The sequence below is a fragment of the Oncorhynchus keta genome, chromosome 1, assembly GCF_023373465.1.
Source record: "Oncorhynchus keta strain PuntledgeMale-10-30-2019 chromosome 1, Oket_V2, whole genome shotgun sequence".
Lineage (NCBI taxonomy): Eukaryota > Metazoa > Chordata > Actinopteri > Salmoniformes > Salmonidae > Oncorhynchus > Oncorhynchus keta.
This window is the reverse complement of record NC_068421.1, coordinates 84,454,597-84,469,676: the sequence shown is the minus strand read 5'-3', so window position 1 is coordinate 84,469,676 and position 15,080 is coordinate 84,454,597. Positions and strand designations below refer to the sequence as shown.

The window sequence follows — 15,080 nt, the reverse complement described above, 5'->3', positions numbered from 1 at the left end:
CTCCCATATAGCCCAGGTGATGGTAAAGCACCCAGTACTCTCCCATATAGCCCAGGTGATAGAGCACCCAGTACTCTCCCATATAGCCCTGGTGATGGTAAAGCACCCAGTACTCTCTCATATAGCCCTGGTGATGGTAAAGCACCCAGTACTCTCCCATGTTATAAGGTGAATGCACCAATTTGTAAGTCGCTCTGGATAAGAGCGTCTGCTAAATGACTTAAATGTAAATGTAAATGTAGTAGAGAGAATGGCAGGAAGAAGGAGGGTACGGCCTCTAGCAGAGAGAATGGCAGGAAGAAGGAGGGTACGGCCTCTAGCAGAGAGAATGGCAGGAAGAAGGAGGGTACGGCCTCTAGTAGAGAGAATGGCAGGAGGAAGGAGGGTACGGCCTCTAGCAGAGAGAATGGCAGGAAGAAGGAGGGTACGGCCTCTAGCAGAGAGAATGGCAGGAGGAAGGAGGGTACGGCCTCTAGCAGAGAGAATGGCAGGAAGAAGGAGGGTACGGCCTCTAGCAGAGAGAATGGCAGGAAGAAGGAGGGCATGGCCTCTAGCAGAGAGAATGGCAGGAAGAAGGAGGGTACGGCCTCTAGCAGAGAGAATGGCAGGAGGAAGGAGGGTACGGCCTCTAGCAGAGAGAATGGCAGGAGGAAGGAGGCATGGCCTCTAGCAGAGAGAATGGCAGGAGGAAGGAGGGTACGGCCTCTTGCAGAGAGAATGGCAGGAGGAAGGAGGCATGGCCTCTAGCAGAGAGAATGGCAGGAAGAAGGAGGCATGGCCTCTAGCAGAGAGAATGGCAGGAGGAAGGAGGCATGGCCTCTAGCAGAGAGAATGGCAGGAGGAAGGAGGCATGGCCTCTAGCAGAGAGAATGGCAGGAAGAAGGAGAGGTGTTTAAAGGCCCAATGCATTTGATTTTTCTCAATATCAAATCATCTCTGGGTATTAAATAAGTAATGATAAAACATTTACTAAAATAGCTTCTTAGCAAAGAGCAATTTCTCAAGCAAGAATTTTGATAGGACTGTCTGAGAGTAGTTTGAGTGAGTGGCCTAATTGGACGAGCTTAATGGGAGGGATTGTAACCTGAAGACAAGCTGTTATTGGCAGAGAGGTTTGAAACTCTCTTTGTTATTGTTCTATTAACTTATATCGCCTGGTGTTGTTGCCAGGCAGGCCAAAACGCCATCCCACCAAAACAGCTCTTACACTGAAACAGTATTATCATTGTTTTTACAATTTCACAATTTTGTGGAAATATATATACACAACACAGGAAAATTATGTTTTGCACTGCAGTGGGCCTTTAACTGTGTCTCACTTTCTTCTTAACACTTTGTCTTTCTCTTTATTCTTCTTTTTGTCATTCTGCTCTCTCTCTCTCTCCCTCCCTCCTCTCTTTCTCTTTTCCTCCCCCCTCTCTCTCTCTCTCTCTCTCTCTCTCTCTCTCTCCCTCTCCCCGCTCTCTTTCTCTTTTTCTCCCCCTCGCTGTCTCTCTCTCCCCTCTCTCTTTCTCTTTTCCTCCCCCTCTCACTATCTCTCTCTCTCTCTCTTTCCCTCCCCCCTCTCTCTTTCTCTTTCCTCCCCCTCTCGCTGTCTCTCTCTCTTTCCCCCCCTCTTTCTCTTTTCCTCCCCCTCTCGCTCTCTCTCTCTCCCTCCCCCCTCTCTCTTTCTCTTTTCCTCCCCCTCTCACTATCTCTCTCTCTCTCTCTCTCTTTCCCTCCCACCTCTCTCTTTCTCTTTTCCTCCCCCTCTCGCTCTCTCTCTCTCTTTCCCTCTTTCCCTCTCCCCTCTCTCTTTCTCTTTCCTCCCCCTCTCCCTGTCTCTCTCTCTTACCACCCCCTCTCTTTCTCTTTCCTCCCCCTCTCGCTGTCTCTCTCTCTCTCCCTCCCCCTCTCTCTTTCTCTTTTCCTCCCCCTCTCGCTGTCTCTCTCTCTTTCTCCCTCCCCCCTCTCTCTTTCTCTTTTCCTCCCCCTCTCACTGTCTCTCTCTCTTTCCCTCCCCCCTCTCTCTTTCTCTTTGCCTCCCCCCTCTCTCTTTCTCTTTCCCTCCCCCCTCTCTCTTTCTCGTTCCCTCCCCCCTCTCTCTTTCTCTTTTCCTCCCCCTCTCGCTCTTTCCCTCCCCCCTCTCTATTTATCTTTTCCTCCCCCTCTCGCTGTCTCTCTCTCCCCCCTCTCTTTCTATTTTCCTCCCCCTCTCGCTCTCTCTCTTTCCCTCCCCACTCTCTCTTTCTCTTTCCCTCCCCCTCTCGCTCTCTCTCTCTCTTTCTCTCCCCCCCTCTCTTTCTATTTTCCTCCCCCTCTCGCTCTCTCTCTCTCTCCCTCCCCCTCTACTCTTTCTCTTTTCCTCCCCCTCTCGCTCTCTCTCTTTCCCTCCCCACTCTCTCTTTCTCTTTTCCTCCCCCTCTCGCTCTCTCTCTCTCTCTCCCTCCCCCTCTCTCTTTCTCTTTTCCTCCCCCTCTCGCTCTCTCTCCCTCCCCCTCTCTCTTTCTCTTTTCCTCCCCCCCTCTCTCTCTCTCTCTCTCTCTCTCTCTCTCTCTTTCCCTCCCCCCTCTCTCTTTCTCTTTTCCTCCCCCTCTCGCTCTCTCTCCCTCCCCCTCTCTTTCTCTTTTCCTCCCCCTCTCGCTGTCTCTCTCTCTCCCCCCTCTCTTTCTCTTTTTCTCCCCCTCTCGCTGTCTCTCTCTCTCTCTCCCTCCCCCCTCTCTCTTTCTCTTTTTCTCCCCCTCGCTGTCTCTCTCTCTCTCCCTCCCCTCTCTCTCTCCCCCCCGCTGTCTCTCCCTCCCCCTCTCTTTCTCTTTTCCTCCCCCTCTCGCTCTCTCTCCCTCCCCCTCTTTCTTTCTCTTTTCCTCCCCCTCTCGCTGTCTCTCTCTCTCCCCCTCTCTCTCTTTCTCTTTTCCTCCCCCTCTCGCTCTCTCTCCCTCCCCCTCTTTCTTTCTCTTTTCCTCCCCCTCTCACTGTCTCTCTCTCTCTCTCCCCCTCTCTCTTTCTCTTCCCCCCTCACTGTCTCTCTCTCTCTCTCCCCCTATCTCTTTCTCTTCCCCCTCACTGTCTCTCTCTCTCTCCCTCCTCTCTTTCTCTTTTCCTCCCCCTCTCGCTCTCTCTCTCTCTCTCTCCCCCTCTCTCTTTCTCTTCCCCCCTCACTGTCTCTCTCTCTCTCTCTCTCTCTCTCTCTCTCCCCCTCTCTCTTTCTCTTCCCCCCCCTCACTGTCTCTCTCTCTCTCCCTCCTCTCTTTCTCTTTTCCTCCCCCTCTCGCTGTCTCTCTCTCTCTCTCCCTCCTCTCTTTCTCTTTTCCTCCCCCTCTCGCTGTCTCTCTCTCTCTCTCTCTCCCTCCTCTCTTTCTCTTTTCCTCCCCCTCTCGCTGTCTCTCTCTCAGCTGGGAATGACCACTACCTTCTGGGTAACAACATAACAGTGGCGGTTTTGGGTATAGTGATTCCTATAGGTGAGTACCAGTCTACTGTATCATATAATGCCGGTCTGCTTCTTCCCGCTTCTCTGTCTGTCTCTGCTTCTGTCTCTGCTTCTGTCTCTGCTTCTGTCTTTGTCTCCCCTGTGTTCTTTGTTTATGTGTGTAATGTGTGACAGGAATGTACAAATAACTGCCAAAATAAAGGAAACATTTGAGTAAATGAGGGACCCAAAGTATTTTAAAGCAGGTGATTCCACACAGATGTGGTTCCTGACTTAATTAAGCAATTGCAGGTTTTTACAATCGCTAGGACCCATTTCTCAATATTTATGGGTGGTCCTTCTGTGGCTCAGTTGGTAGAGCATGGCGCTTGTAACGCCAGGGTAGTGGGTTCGATTCCCGGGACCACCCATATGTAGAATGTATGCACACATGACTGTAAGTCGCTTTGGATAAAAGCGTCAGCTAAATGGCATATATTATTATATTATTATTATTATATTATTTAGGTCACTTTTTCAAAACTTTTCACACAGTTTTCTTAACCAACTTTCAGCTTGGCACAGCAGTTAATTTCACATCCAAAATGCACTAAAACTACGAAAACACTTCATACTTGTCTCAAATCAACTCATGCTTCCATAACACTAGCAAAGGTTGTCACCCAACAAGTACACGTTGTCACTCATAAAACAATGACCTAAAAAACACTAACAACAGGTAGCATTACACAATGTTTTCTTCTGTAAAATGTCTTTACAGAACAAGAATGACACCTCTCTACTGTTTAGAATTCACTGCAGTATATGTTACAGGAATTAATCCGACATGATGCAATATGCTTCAATGTGTTTAATGTCATTTTTTGGCATTGAGTGATTCCAAAATACAATAATTTGTATATACACCATCTACTGATACAGATACAGTAGCAATGGTAGTCAACTTGGTCTTCTGCATTTTGCCACAGGTTCTCATCCACATCACATCTTATGTCATCTTGGGCAATACACCTAGGAAAGAATATTTTGGCATGCCTGGTCCACCCTGGGCAATCTTCTGCAGATATGTCCAGGCATCTAGCATTCATTGCGTCCTGGAGGGACATTTGATCATGTGGATGGTGGTCATAAATCTTCCACCTCCATGAGGAATATCATTCCTCTATGGGGTTGAGGAATGGAGAGTAAGGTGGGAGGAACATCATTCCTCTATGGGGTTGAGGAATGGAGAGTAAGGTGGGAGGAACATAATTCCTCTATGAGGGTGAGGAATGGAGAGTAAGGTGGGAGGAACATAATTCCTCTATGGGGTTGAGGAATGGAGAGTAAGGTGGGAGGAACATAATTCCTCTATGAGGTTGAGGAATGGAGAGTAAGGTGGGAGGAACATAATTCCTCTATGGGGTTGAGGAATGGAGAGTAAGGTGGGAGGAACATACTTCCTCTATGAGGGTGAGGAATGGAAAGGTGGGAGGAACATAATTCCTCTATGAGGGTGAGGAATGGAGAGTAAGGTGGGAGGAACATAATTCCTCTATGGGGGTGAGGAATGGAGAGTAAGGTGGGAGGAACATAATTCCTCTATGAGGGTGAGGAATGGAGAGTAAGGTGGGAGGAACATAATTCCTCTATGGGGGTGAGGAATGGAGAGTAAGGTGGGAGGAACATAATTCCTCTATGAGGGTGAGGAATGGAGAGTAAGGTGGGAGGAACATAATTCCTCTATGAGGATGAGGAATGGAGAGTAAGGTGGGAGGAACATAATTCCTCTATGGGGGTGAGGAATGGAGAATAAGGTGGGAGGAACATAATTCCTCTATGAGGGTGAGGAATGGAGAGTAAGGTGGGAGGAACATAATTCCTCTATGGGGGTGAGGAATGGAGAGTAAGGTGGGAGGAACATAATTCCTCTATGAGGGTGAGGAATGGAGAGTAAGGTGGGAGGAACATAATTCCTCTATGAGGATGAGGAATGGAGAGTAAGGTGGGAGGAACATAATTCCTCTATGGGGGTGAGGAATGGAGAATAAGGTGGGAGGAACATAATTCCTCTATGAGGGTGAGGAATGGAGAGTAAGGTGGGAGGAAAAGTGACACCATCCTGGGATGGGCTGCAAACCACTCTGTGACTGCATGGGACTGGTGCCACATTGTCCCATACAATTACAAACGTTGGTCTATTTTGCCCCACTGCAACGCTGTCCTCACCTGGCACAACCCTTCCATAGAGGTCATCCAGGAACGTAATGAGACGCTCGGTGTTGTATGACCCAACCCTTCCATAGAGGTCATCCAGGAACGTAATGAGACGCTCGGTGTTGTATGGCCCAATTAGTGGTTTGTGTAACAGAAATCCATCAGAGGATATTGCAGCAGACATTGTGATGTTGTCCCCTCTGGCCCGGGACATCCACCCCTCTGGCCCGGGACATCCACCCCTCTGGCCCGGGACATCCACCCCTCTGGCCCGGGACATCCACCCCTCTGGCCCGGGACATCCACCCCTCTGGCCCGGGACATCCACTGTGGCTCGTTTCCCCAATCACATTCCTTCCTCGCTGCCGTGTTTTGGCCAAGTTGAAACCAGCCTCACCCACAAAGATGAATATGTGGGGTGTTTGCCTGGCTTCAATCTCCATGACTCTCTAAAATAAATCCACACGACAACATAAGAGTTAGGCTACTACGGTAATTTACATTATACCTAAAAACATGCCACAGTGTGTCTCTGCCCTGTTTGGTTTATTTCAAAACCAGTTCTGTATTTTATAGTCACCTTACATGGACACATCGGTTCCTGTCAAAGGGGACACCTGCTTCATCCTGATGTGATGTTATAGTTGATATGCTTACATTGTCAATATTTCCAAATGTAATGTTGTCTGCCAACACTGTCCAGAATCTCTGTGAGTTTTATGCCATTGTTTTTGATGACCATATCATTGATTGCAGTTTCCTGCACAGCAGTGAAAATCCTGCCTCTCCCACCTGTGTGAGGTAACCGTTGGGTCCTAAGCAGAAATACAAAAACAATTACACACAAGTGGGTTTGGAGGCTTTGCTCAATTGACTTGTGTAATGTGCAGTTCAGTCAGATGCACATGCAGAATGCACATCTTACCAGTTGTTTTGCCGGAAATTTCTCACAATAGATGCCAGTGTTGAATGTTGCAGATTTGGCTGCACACTCAGACCAGCCTCTCTCATTGATAGACCATGATTTATTATATGATCAATTATAGTAGCTCTAATCTCATCTGAGACTACAGCTCTTGATCTTCCTCTCAGTCTTCTTCCACCACTCATACGTACTCCTCTCCCTCTCCCAGCCACTCTTCTTCCTCTCCAAGCCACTCTTCTTCCTCTCCCAGCCACTCTTCTTCCTCTCCCAGCCACTCTTCTTCCTCTCCCAGCCACTCTTCTTCCTCTCCCAGCCACTCTTCTTCCTCTCCCAGCCACTCTTCTTCCTCTCCCAGCCACTCTTCTTCCTCTCCCAGCCACTCTTCTTCCTCTCCCAGCCACTGTTCTTCCTCTCCCAGCCACTCTTCTTCCTCTGTCAGCCACTTCTCTATCTCTGGCTTGGTCCATGTTTACATTACAGTACAGCATTATTCCTCAGTTGTCCCCTGTTGTATAGATGGTAATGACATTGAAAGACCTACACCTGGGTAGATGTTCATCTACAATGGGAATCAGCTGTGGTTGGTCTCATTGTTTTGATAGTATTTCATGTTTTAGATGTGGAATATATTTCAATACGGTATTACTGTAGAAATGGAGCAAATGGCTGTCTTATTAAATGTTGTGTTATGTTAGGTTTTGAACTTAAGTTTAACAGTTTTGAAAAGAGTATGTAAACATGTGCAAATTGGCCTGTAGGTACATAGCGTTTTGGTGGTGGTTGTGTCTGAGTGAGAGAAAAAATCATGAAATTTGAAAGATGTAATTTGAAAATGTCATTGAATGCATTTTGTCCCAAAGCAATTCAAAATGATCCACAGTTTAGCCCACATAGACTGCTATTGTGCTCACTGTGTGAAGAGTTTTGAAAAAGTGACCTAAGCATTGAGAAATGGGTCCTAGCGATTGTAAAAATAAACTGTCTACCATGGCTGGAAGAAGAGATCTCAGTGACTTTGAAAGAGGAGAGTCTCAAAGGAGCATAGGGTGTGTGTGTGTGTGTGCGTGCGTGAGTGTGCGTGAGTGTGTGCGTGTGCGTGCGTGCGTGTGTGTGAGTGTGTGTGTGTGTGCGTGCGTGCGTGCGTGCGTGTTTTAGAGATCGACCGATTATGATTTTTCAATGCCGATATCGATTATATGTTTTATATTTTTATATTTGTAATAATGACAATTACAACAATAATGAATGAACACTTATTTTAACTTAATATAATACATCAATAACATCTATTTAGCCTCAAATAAATAATGAAACATGTTCAATTTGGTTTAAATAATGCAAAAACAAAGTGTTGGAGAAGAAAGTAAAAGTGCAATATGTGCTATGTAAGAAAGCTAACGTTTAAGTTCCTTGCTCAGAAGAACATATGAAAGCTGGTGGTTCCTTTTAACAGGAGTCTCCAATATTCCCAGGTAAGAAGTTTTAGGTTGTAGTTATTATAAGGATTATAGGACTATTTCTCTCTATACCATTTGTATTTCATTAACCTTTGACTATTGGATGTTCTTATAGGCACTTTAGTATTGCCAGTGTAACAGTATAGCTTCCGTCCCTCTCCTCGCTCCTACCTGGGCTCGAACCAGGAACACATCGACAACAGCCACCCTCGAGGCATCGTTACCCATGCAGAGCAAGGGGAACAACCACTCTAAGTCTCAAAGCGAGTGATGTTTGAAACGCTATTAGCGCGCACCCCGCTAAGTAGCTAGCCATTTGACATTGTTTACACCAGCCTAATCACGGGAATTGATAGGCTTGAAGTCATAAACAGCTGCTGGCAAACGCACAAAAGTGCTGTTTGAATGAACGCTTACGAGCCTGCTGGTGCCTACCATCGCTCAGTCAGACTGCTCTTATAACATGATAACACACGGAAATACGAGGCTGAGGTCATTAATATGGCCGAATCCGGAAACTATCATCTCGAGAACATGACGTTTATTCTTTCAGTGAAATACGGAACCGTTCCGTATTTTATCTAACGGGTGGCATCCATAAGTCTAAATATTCCTGTTACGTTGCACAACCTTCAATGTTATGTCATAATTACGTAAAATTCTGGCAAATTAGGCGTCTCAAACTGTTGCATATACCCTGACTCTGCGTGCAATGAACGCAAGAGAAGTGACACAATTTCACCTGGTTAATATTGCCTGCTAACCTGGATTTCTTTTAGCTAAATATGCAGGTTTAAAAATATATACTTCTGTGTATTGATTTTAAGAAAGGCATTGATGTTTATGGTTAGGTACATGTTGGAGAAATGATACGCACCGCATCGATTATATGCAACGCAGGACACACTAGATAAACTAGTAATATCATCAACCATGTGTAGTTAACTAGTGATTATGATTGATTGATGGATTGCTTTTTATAAGATAAGTTTAATTCTAGCTAGCAACTCACCTTGGCTTACTGCATTCGCGTAACAGGCAGTCTCCTTGTGGAGTGCAATGTAATCAGGTGGTTAGAGCGTTGGACTAGTTAACTGTAAGGTTGCAAGATTGAATCCCCCAAGCTGACAAGGTGAAAATCTGTCGTTCTGCCCATGAACAAGGCAGTTAACCCACCGTTCCTAGGCCGCCGTTGAAAATAAGAATGTGTTCTTAACTGACTTAAATAAAGATGAAATAATGGTGTAAAAAAAAATATATATATAATAACAATAAAATCGGCCAAATCGGTGTCCAAAAACACTGATTTCCAATTGTTATGAAAACTTGAAATCTCTAGTGTGTGTGTGTGTCTCAGTCACCAGATCTCAACCCAATTCAACACTTATGGGAGATTCTGGAAATTCACATTCAGGTGTTGCTCAAGCATATCATAACAGCCCATGTGAACACATAGGCCTGTCAGTTGTAAAAACATTACTGTAAATGTAGATCAAGAGCTCATCAAAATAACATCAGGGATTAACCCGCCCTTAAGTCAGATTTGCATATTTCCCATGTTATCACATATTACAGGATATAGACCTTAAGATCGCGAACACTGATACAGCTCTATAATAATGTCTGAATTGACTGGCGATCGGCATAATGTGTAAATGACCTTGCTCTAGCATACATTCTGTCAATAATTGAGTCTTTAAAATGAGATATCCCTAACTCCGGCCCATTAAATACATCCTACTATTTTTCCCATCCACCCCTCCTTCCTTCCCACCCTCCGTTCCCACTTTCATATCTCTCAATGGTTCATTTCATAGGTAATATTCTCCCCCACTCCTCTCTCCATCATTCCCCCTTTCATACACTATATGGACAAAAGTATGTGGACAAATTCCAACATCTCATTCCAAAATCCTGGGCATTAATATGGAGTTGGTCCCCCTTTGCTGCTATAACAGCTTCCACTCTTCTGGGAAGGCTTTCCACTAGATGTTGGAACATTGCATTTATTACAGCCTCCACTCTTCTGGGAAGGCTTTCTACTAGATGTTGGAACATTGCTGTAATAACAGCCTCCACTGTTCTGGGAAGGCTTTCCACTAGATGTTGGAACATTGCATGTATTACAGCCTCCACTCTTCTGGGAAGGCTTTCTACTAGATGTTGGAACATTGCATTTATTACAGCCTCCACTCTTCTGGGAAGGCTTTCTACTAGATGTTGGAACATTGCATTTATTACAGCCTCCACTCTTCTGGGAATGATTTCCACTAGATGTTGGAACATTGCTGTAATAACAGCCTCCACTCTTCTGGGAAGGCTTTCCACTAGATGTTGGAACATTGCTGCGGGAACATGCGTCCATTCAGCTACAAGATCATTAGTCAGGTCGGGCACTGATGTTGGGTGATTAAGTTTGGCTCGCAGTCGGCGTTCCAATTCATCCCAAAGGTGTTCGATGGGGTTGAGGTCAGGGCTCTACGCAGGCCAGTCAATTTATTCCACACCGATCTTGACAAACCATTTCTATATCCACCTCACTATGTGCATGCTGAAACAGGAAAGGGCCTTCTCCAAATTGTTGGCACAAAGTTGGAAGCACAGAATCGTCTAGAATGTCATTGTATGCTGTAGCATTAAGATTTCCCTTCACTGGAACTAAGGGGCCTATCCTGAACCTCCTCCACCAAACTTTACAGTTGGAACTATGCATTGGGGCAGGTAGCGTTCTCCTGGCATCCGCCAAACCCAGATTCGTCCGCCACTGAGCTCTTCAGTAAGGCCATTCTACTGGCAATGTTTGTCTATGGAGATTGCATGGCCGTGTGCTCAATTTTATACACCTGTCCGCAACGAGTGTGGCTGAAATAGCCAAATACCCTAATTTGAAGGGGTGTCCACATACTTTTGGCCATGCAGTGTATCTCTCAATAATTATTTCCATGGTTAATTCTCCCTCGATATTGCTGGAGATCTTCAGATCCAAGCTATTTGGAGAGGAAAGTCTGATTGAGAACATCTTAATTGAGTGTTTACATAAGAACAAAGGGATTTCTGGGGGTTCAGGCCCTTAATCATAGAGGAGTCTCCAGTGCCCCCCATAATAGACCAATTAGTCTGGGTCTTCCATGGGAATACCGCCACTCCACGTCTGATGGGGGAAATTACGGCTGGGAACGCCAGCCAAAGCTGAGCGGAGAAGCCAGACATATACCCTCCTCCCCAGCCCCCATTTCCTTTTCCTGGAATACCACTATACCCAGCCATGTTTTGAACTTGTGTGTAGGCTACAATATGCAAGCGCGTGTGTGTGGTTTGGTTGTACATGTGCCATGCACGAGTGTGTGTGACTATGTGTGTGTGGGCTTGGGATTGGGTGTGCTTGCTTCTGTGTGCATTTACATGGGTATATTTGTGTGTATGTGAGTTTTAAAGAGTGTGTGTGTGTGTGTGCGTGTGTGTGTGTGTGTGTGTGTGTTCATTGTCATTTGCTATGTGTGGTGATACTAGGATGTGTTTGTATGCTAAAGCACCGCTCTGTCTCCCCTGGCCGTGTTAACGCTCCCGCCGTGTGTGTGTCGCCGTGTGTGTGTCGCCGTGTGTGTGTCGCCGTGTGTGTGTCGCCGTGTGTGTCGCTGTGTTTCATACATGCAGTTCCTATCCTTGCCACAGTGATCATCGGCCTGCTCTGCACCGCCGGATACCTGATCTGGTGTAACTGGCGCCGGAAGAACACCAAGAGTATGAACTTCGACAACCCTGTCTACCGTAAGACCACGGAGGACGACGATGACGAGATTCACATCGGTCGTACTGGAGAGTCTATCGGCCACGTCTACCCCGCTGTGAGTGGCAGCGCTCACCAGCCATTCCTAGCCCTGCCCCTGGGGGGCGGGATCACAGACAGCAACTCCCATTGGTACTCGGGGGCTCCCATGCATCCCACCGGCAAATGAGATGAGATGGGGTGGGACTTGGAGATAGAGAGAGGGTTGGAGTGTGTGGGGGTGGGAGAGTCTCCAAGACAGGGACAGGCTTACATCCTCACACACACACACACTTAAGTCACAAAATCATTCCAAAAACTTCCTTGGTCAAACACAGATGTTGAGCCCTTCATCACCAGCCCACCACCACATTATCTTCACCTTCATTCATCATATAGTCTATTGGGTCTCTATCCATCTCCACATTCTGTGTTTTGACAGTGTGTCAATGTGTTGTCGTTGTGCGTTAGGGAGGCACAGCGTCCTCGGTTGTAGCTTTACTCTCTCCTCTATGAAGACTTAGTGAAGGGAGTGTCAAACCTGCTCATTCCCCTTTGGAGTGTAAATTAGGCAAAAGGGGAACAGTAACCAGAACAGAAACAGCACCTTAGATGACGGGACAATCTTTAATCATATTCATTTATTCCTGATTATTCTTGTTTTTAATGATATATTTCTCTGCATGAGCGTTTAGTTTTTCTAGCGGTGTACTTGTAAGGTATCTTAAACAGAGATCTGCTGGTAAACATGAACAAGACAGTGGTGGGAGGGGTTAGCGCTGGGATCAGTTTGCATGGTGACACGCATTGCTGTCGTGGCGTGGTAGAACAGAGGGAGAGAGGGGTAGTTTATACACATACACACCTGGTATGCTACAGTGCTGTGCTGAGAGGTCATGTTGAATACCACCTCCTCTTAAGAATGGGTAGTGGGGGAGGAAACAAGATTACACCTGGGCTTTCCCTCTTCTCCTCTCTCCTCTCCTATCTCCTCTTCTCCTTTCCTGTTTTCTCCTCTCTTCTCCCCTCCATCCTCTCTCCTCCTCTCCTCTCTTCATGGTGTTTCAGTTAGATAGAGACATCAGAATGTCCTGAGGTGGATCTCTGTACGCCCTTGCAGCTCTCCCCACATCACTGCCAAATCAGTGTGCTGAGGATAGAGGGATGAGAGGAGGAGTGGGATCTGCATTAAGGAGAGCTTCTCTCTTTAGCCCTGTCTCTATGTTGCTCTCTTTCTCTCACTTTTAGTTCTCTCCCTCTTTATCTTTCTGGTCCTCTCTGTCTCAGTCTCCCTTTCAGCTCTCCTTCAAACACACACTGACACACAGACACACACAGAAACACACAGACACACACACAAACACACAGACACACACACAAACACACAGACACACAGACACACACACAAACACACAGACACACAGACACACACACAAACACACAGACACACAAACACACACACAAACACACAGACACACACACAGACACACAGACACACACACAAACACACAGACACACACACAGACACTGTGGTAACGTTGTTTTATCTGCTCTCTGCAGCGCGTGGCGCTCAGTCTGGAGGATGACGGACTCCCCTGAGCGGCACGCCGTGTCTCCGCCCCGTCCCTCCATATCCCGGGGTGACCACACTGCAGAGGAGGGGGGCACAGAGAGAGAACCTGCTCATACAGTACCCTAACCCCCCAAGGACGGGGGGGGGTATATTTTACTTATATGTGTACCCCCCAACTCGTGTCTCTAAAACACATCCTCTCTCTCTCTTACACCTAACTGTAATGTCCTACTACTTTACTACTAGTTACTACTGCGCTGTCCTCTGCTCTTCTCTTAGCCCCTCGTTAGTTAGGTAGTTCCTGTAGTTAGATGTAGTGCTGAATGCTACTGTATGTCTTACTGATGACTAACCTCATTGCCCATCAGTGCACATGTAAATAGAGGCTGGTTCTCCCTGATTGGACTACTGTACTGTGCCAGCAACAGGGGAATGGCCAGCTGTATTTAATTATTATTTTGTTTTGACTTTATTTATTGTTTGTGTTTGCTGGTGAAAATATGATCGGGCCAGGCCTGTGCCACTGAGGATAGGCTACGCATGGCTAGAGCCAAGTGGAATGAGTGTAGGGATGGGGATATTGGGGGGTATTTTGTGTGGGGGGAGGGGCGTGCCAGAGGGCAGCGCCACAGGAAAAAGCAGCAGGGCAGAACTCGGGTAAGGGAGGATTATGGGTAATCTGCACTGCTGGCACCCAGAGGTACACAAAAGTTACTAGATAATGACCAGGGGGAAGGGACGGGGTGGGATGGGGGTCAGAGGACGTTTTTTAAACTAGGAAGATTTGGTGGTACACATTCCCTGCTGTTTGGTCTCTGTATGAGCAGAGATGTTTTCTCTCTAACTTTGGAAGACGTTTTACGGACTCTGTAGAAGAGGGTCCCACTACTGATTTAAATGGAAGGAAAATGACAACCCAATGAAGAAACAGAACTGAGCACTGGATTTGTGTTAGATTGCCGGCCAGAATCACAGTTTATGAGTTGAATACAGTTGTATATCAGTCAGGGTATCCACTAGCTTCCACTACCATTTCCTGTCTGGTTAGTTCCCATACTCACGTCTTCCATACTGAGGATATATTTCACTATATTTCAGTTCTCAGTGTAATAAGGAGTGGCTGGACTACTATAAGCGGAAGAAAGATATATTTTCCTAGAGAAGACATCCGTTGTTGGATTTACAGAATCAGTCTGGGTGTGGTACGTTGGATTGTTTGGGGATTATCATCCATGCAATAGCATTCTGTCTTCCATGCCATTAGAACCTGCCTAGCAACAGGTGATATCATCAGGGAGGGGACCTCTGCACCAGCACAGTTATGGTACTGAAGGAAACAATTTATTGTGATTCTGTCATAGGTAATAAGCGAATAGGTAGAGTGGATAGTTTTGACTGTGTACATTTATGCTCTGCTACTGAACAAACAAACTTGACTATTTTCTTCTATAGCACTTGATATGAAGGCCCAATTGAGAGACATGGCTGTCTAAGCTCTTTCTGTAAGCAAGACTTCACTAGAGCTGTTTAGCTGTCTTCCTGCTGGTAGTCAGTAAACTGTCAAGGATTCATATGAGAACCTGCTAACTGAAGGTGTTGACTTCAACTACTCCATCTTATTTCTCTAGGAAACACAGAGGCTTTTGGGAAGGAAGTGGGACACATGCTAGTGCATGCATTCACACAGAGACACAGACATACACACACAGAGACACAGACGTACACACACAGAGACACAGAAACACACACACAGA

At 46.3% G+C, this 15,080-nt stretch overlaps 1 protein-coding gene across 2 annotated transcripts in view; it reads left to right on the top strand.

Annotated features, from left to right (window-relative positions):
• Window positions 1-13,892, top strand: part of LOC118385848 (low-density lipoprotein receptor-related protein 8-like) — a 413,768-nt gene extending 399,876 nt beyond the window's left edge. The window contains exons 17-19 of one of the 2 annotated variants that reach the window (XM_052462856.1): window positions 3,372-3,440; window positions 11,660-11,832; window positions 13,314-13,892. In XM_052462856.1, the coding sequence (XP_052318816.1) occupies window positions 3,372-3,440; window positions 11,660-11,832; window positions 13,314-13,352 (281 nt within the window). In that variant the 3' untranslated portion in view covers window positions 13,353-13,892. Of the gene's footprint in view, window positions 1-3,371; window positions 3,441-11,659 lie in introns of both variants that reach the window. The other variant, XM_052462855.1, reaches the window with a different exon arrangement.
• Window positions 13,893-15,080: the final 1,188 nt, after the last annotated feature.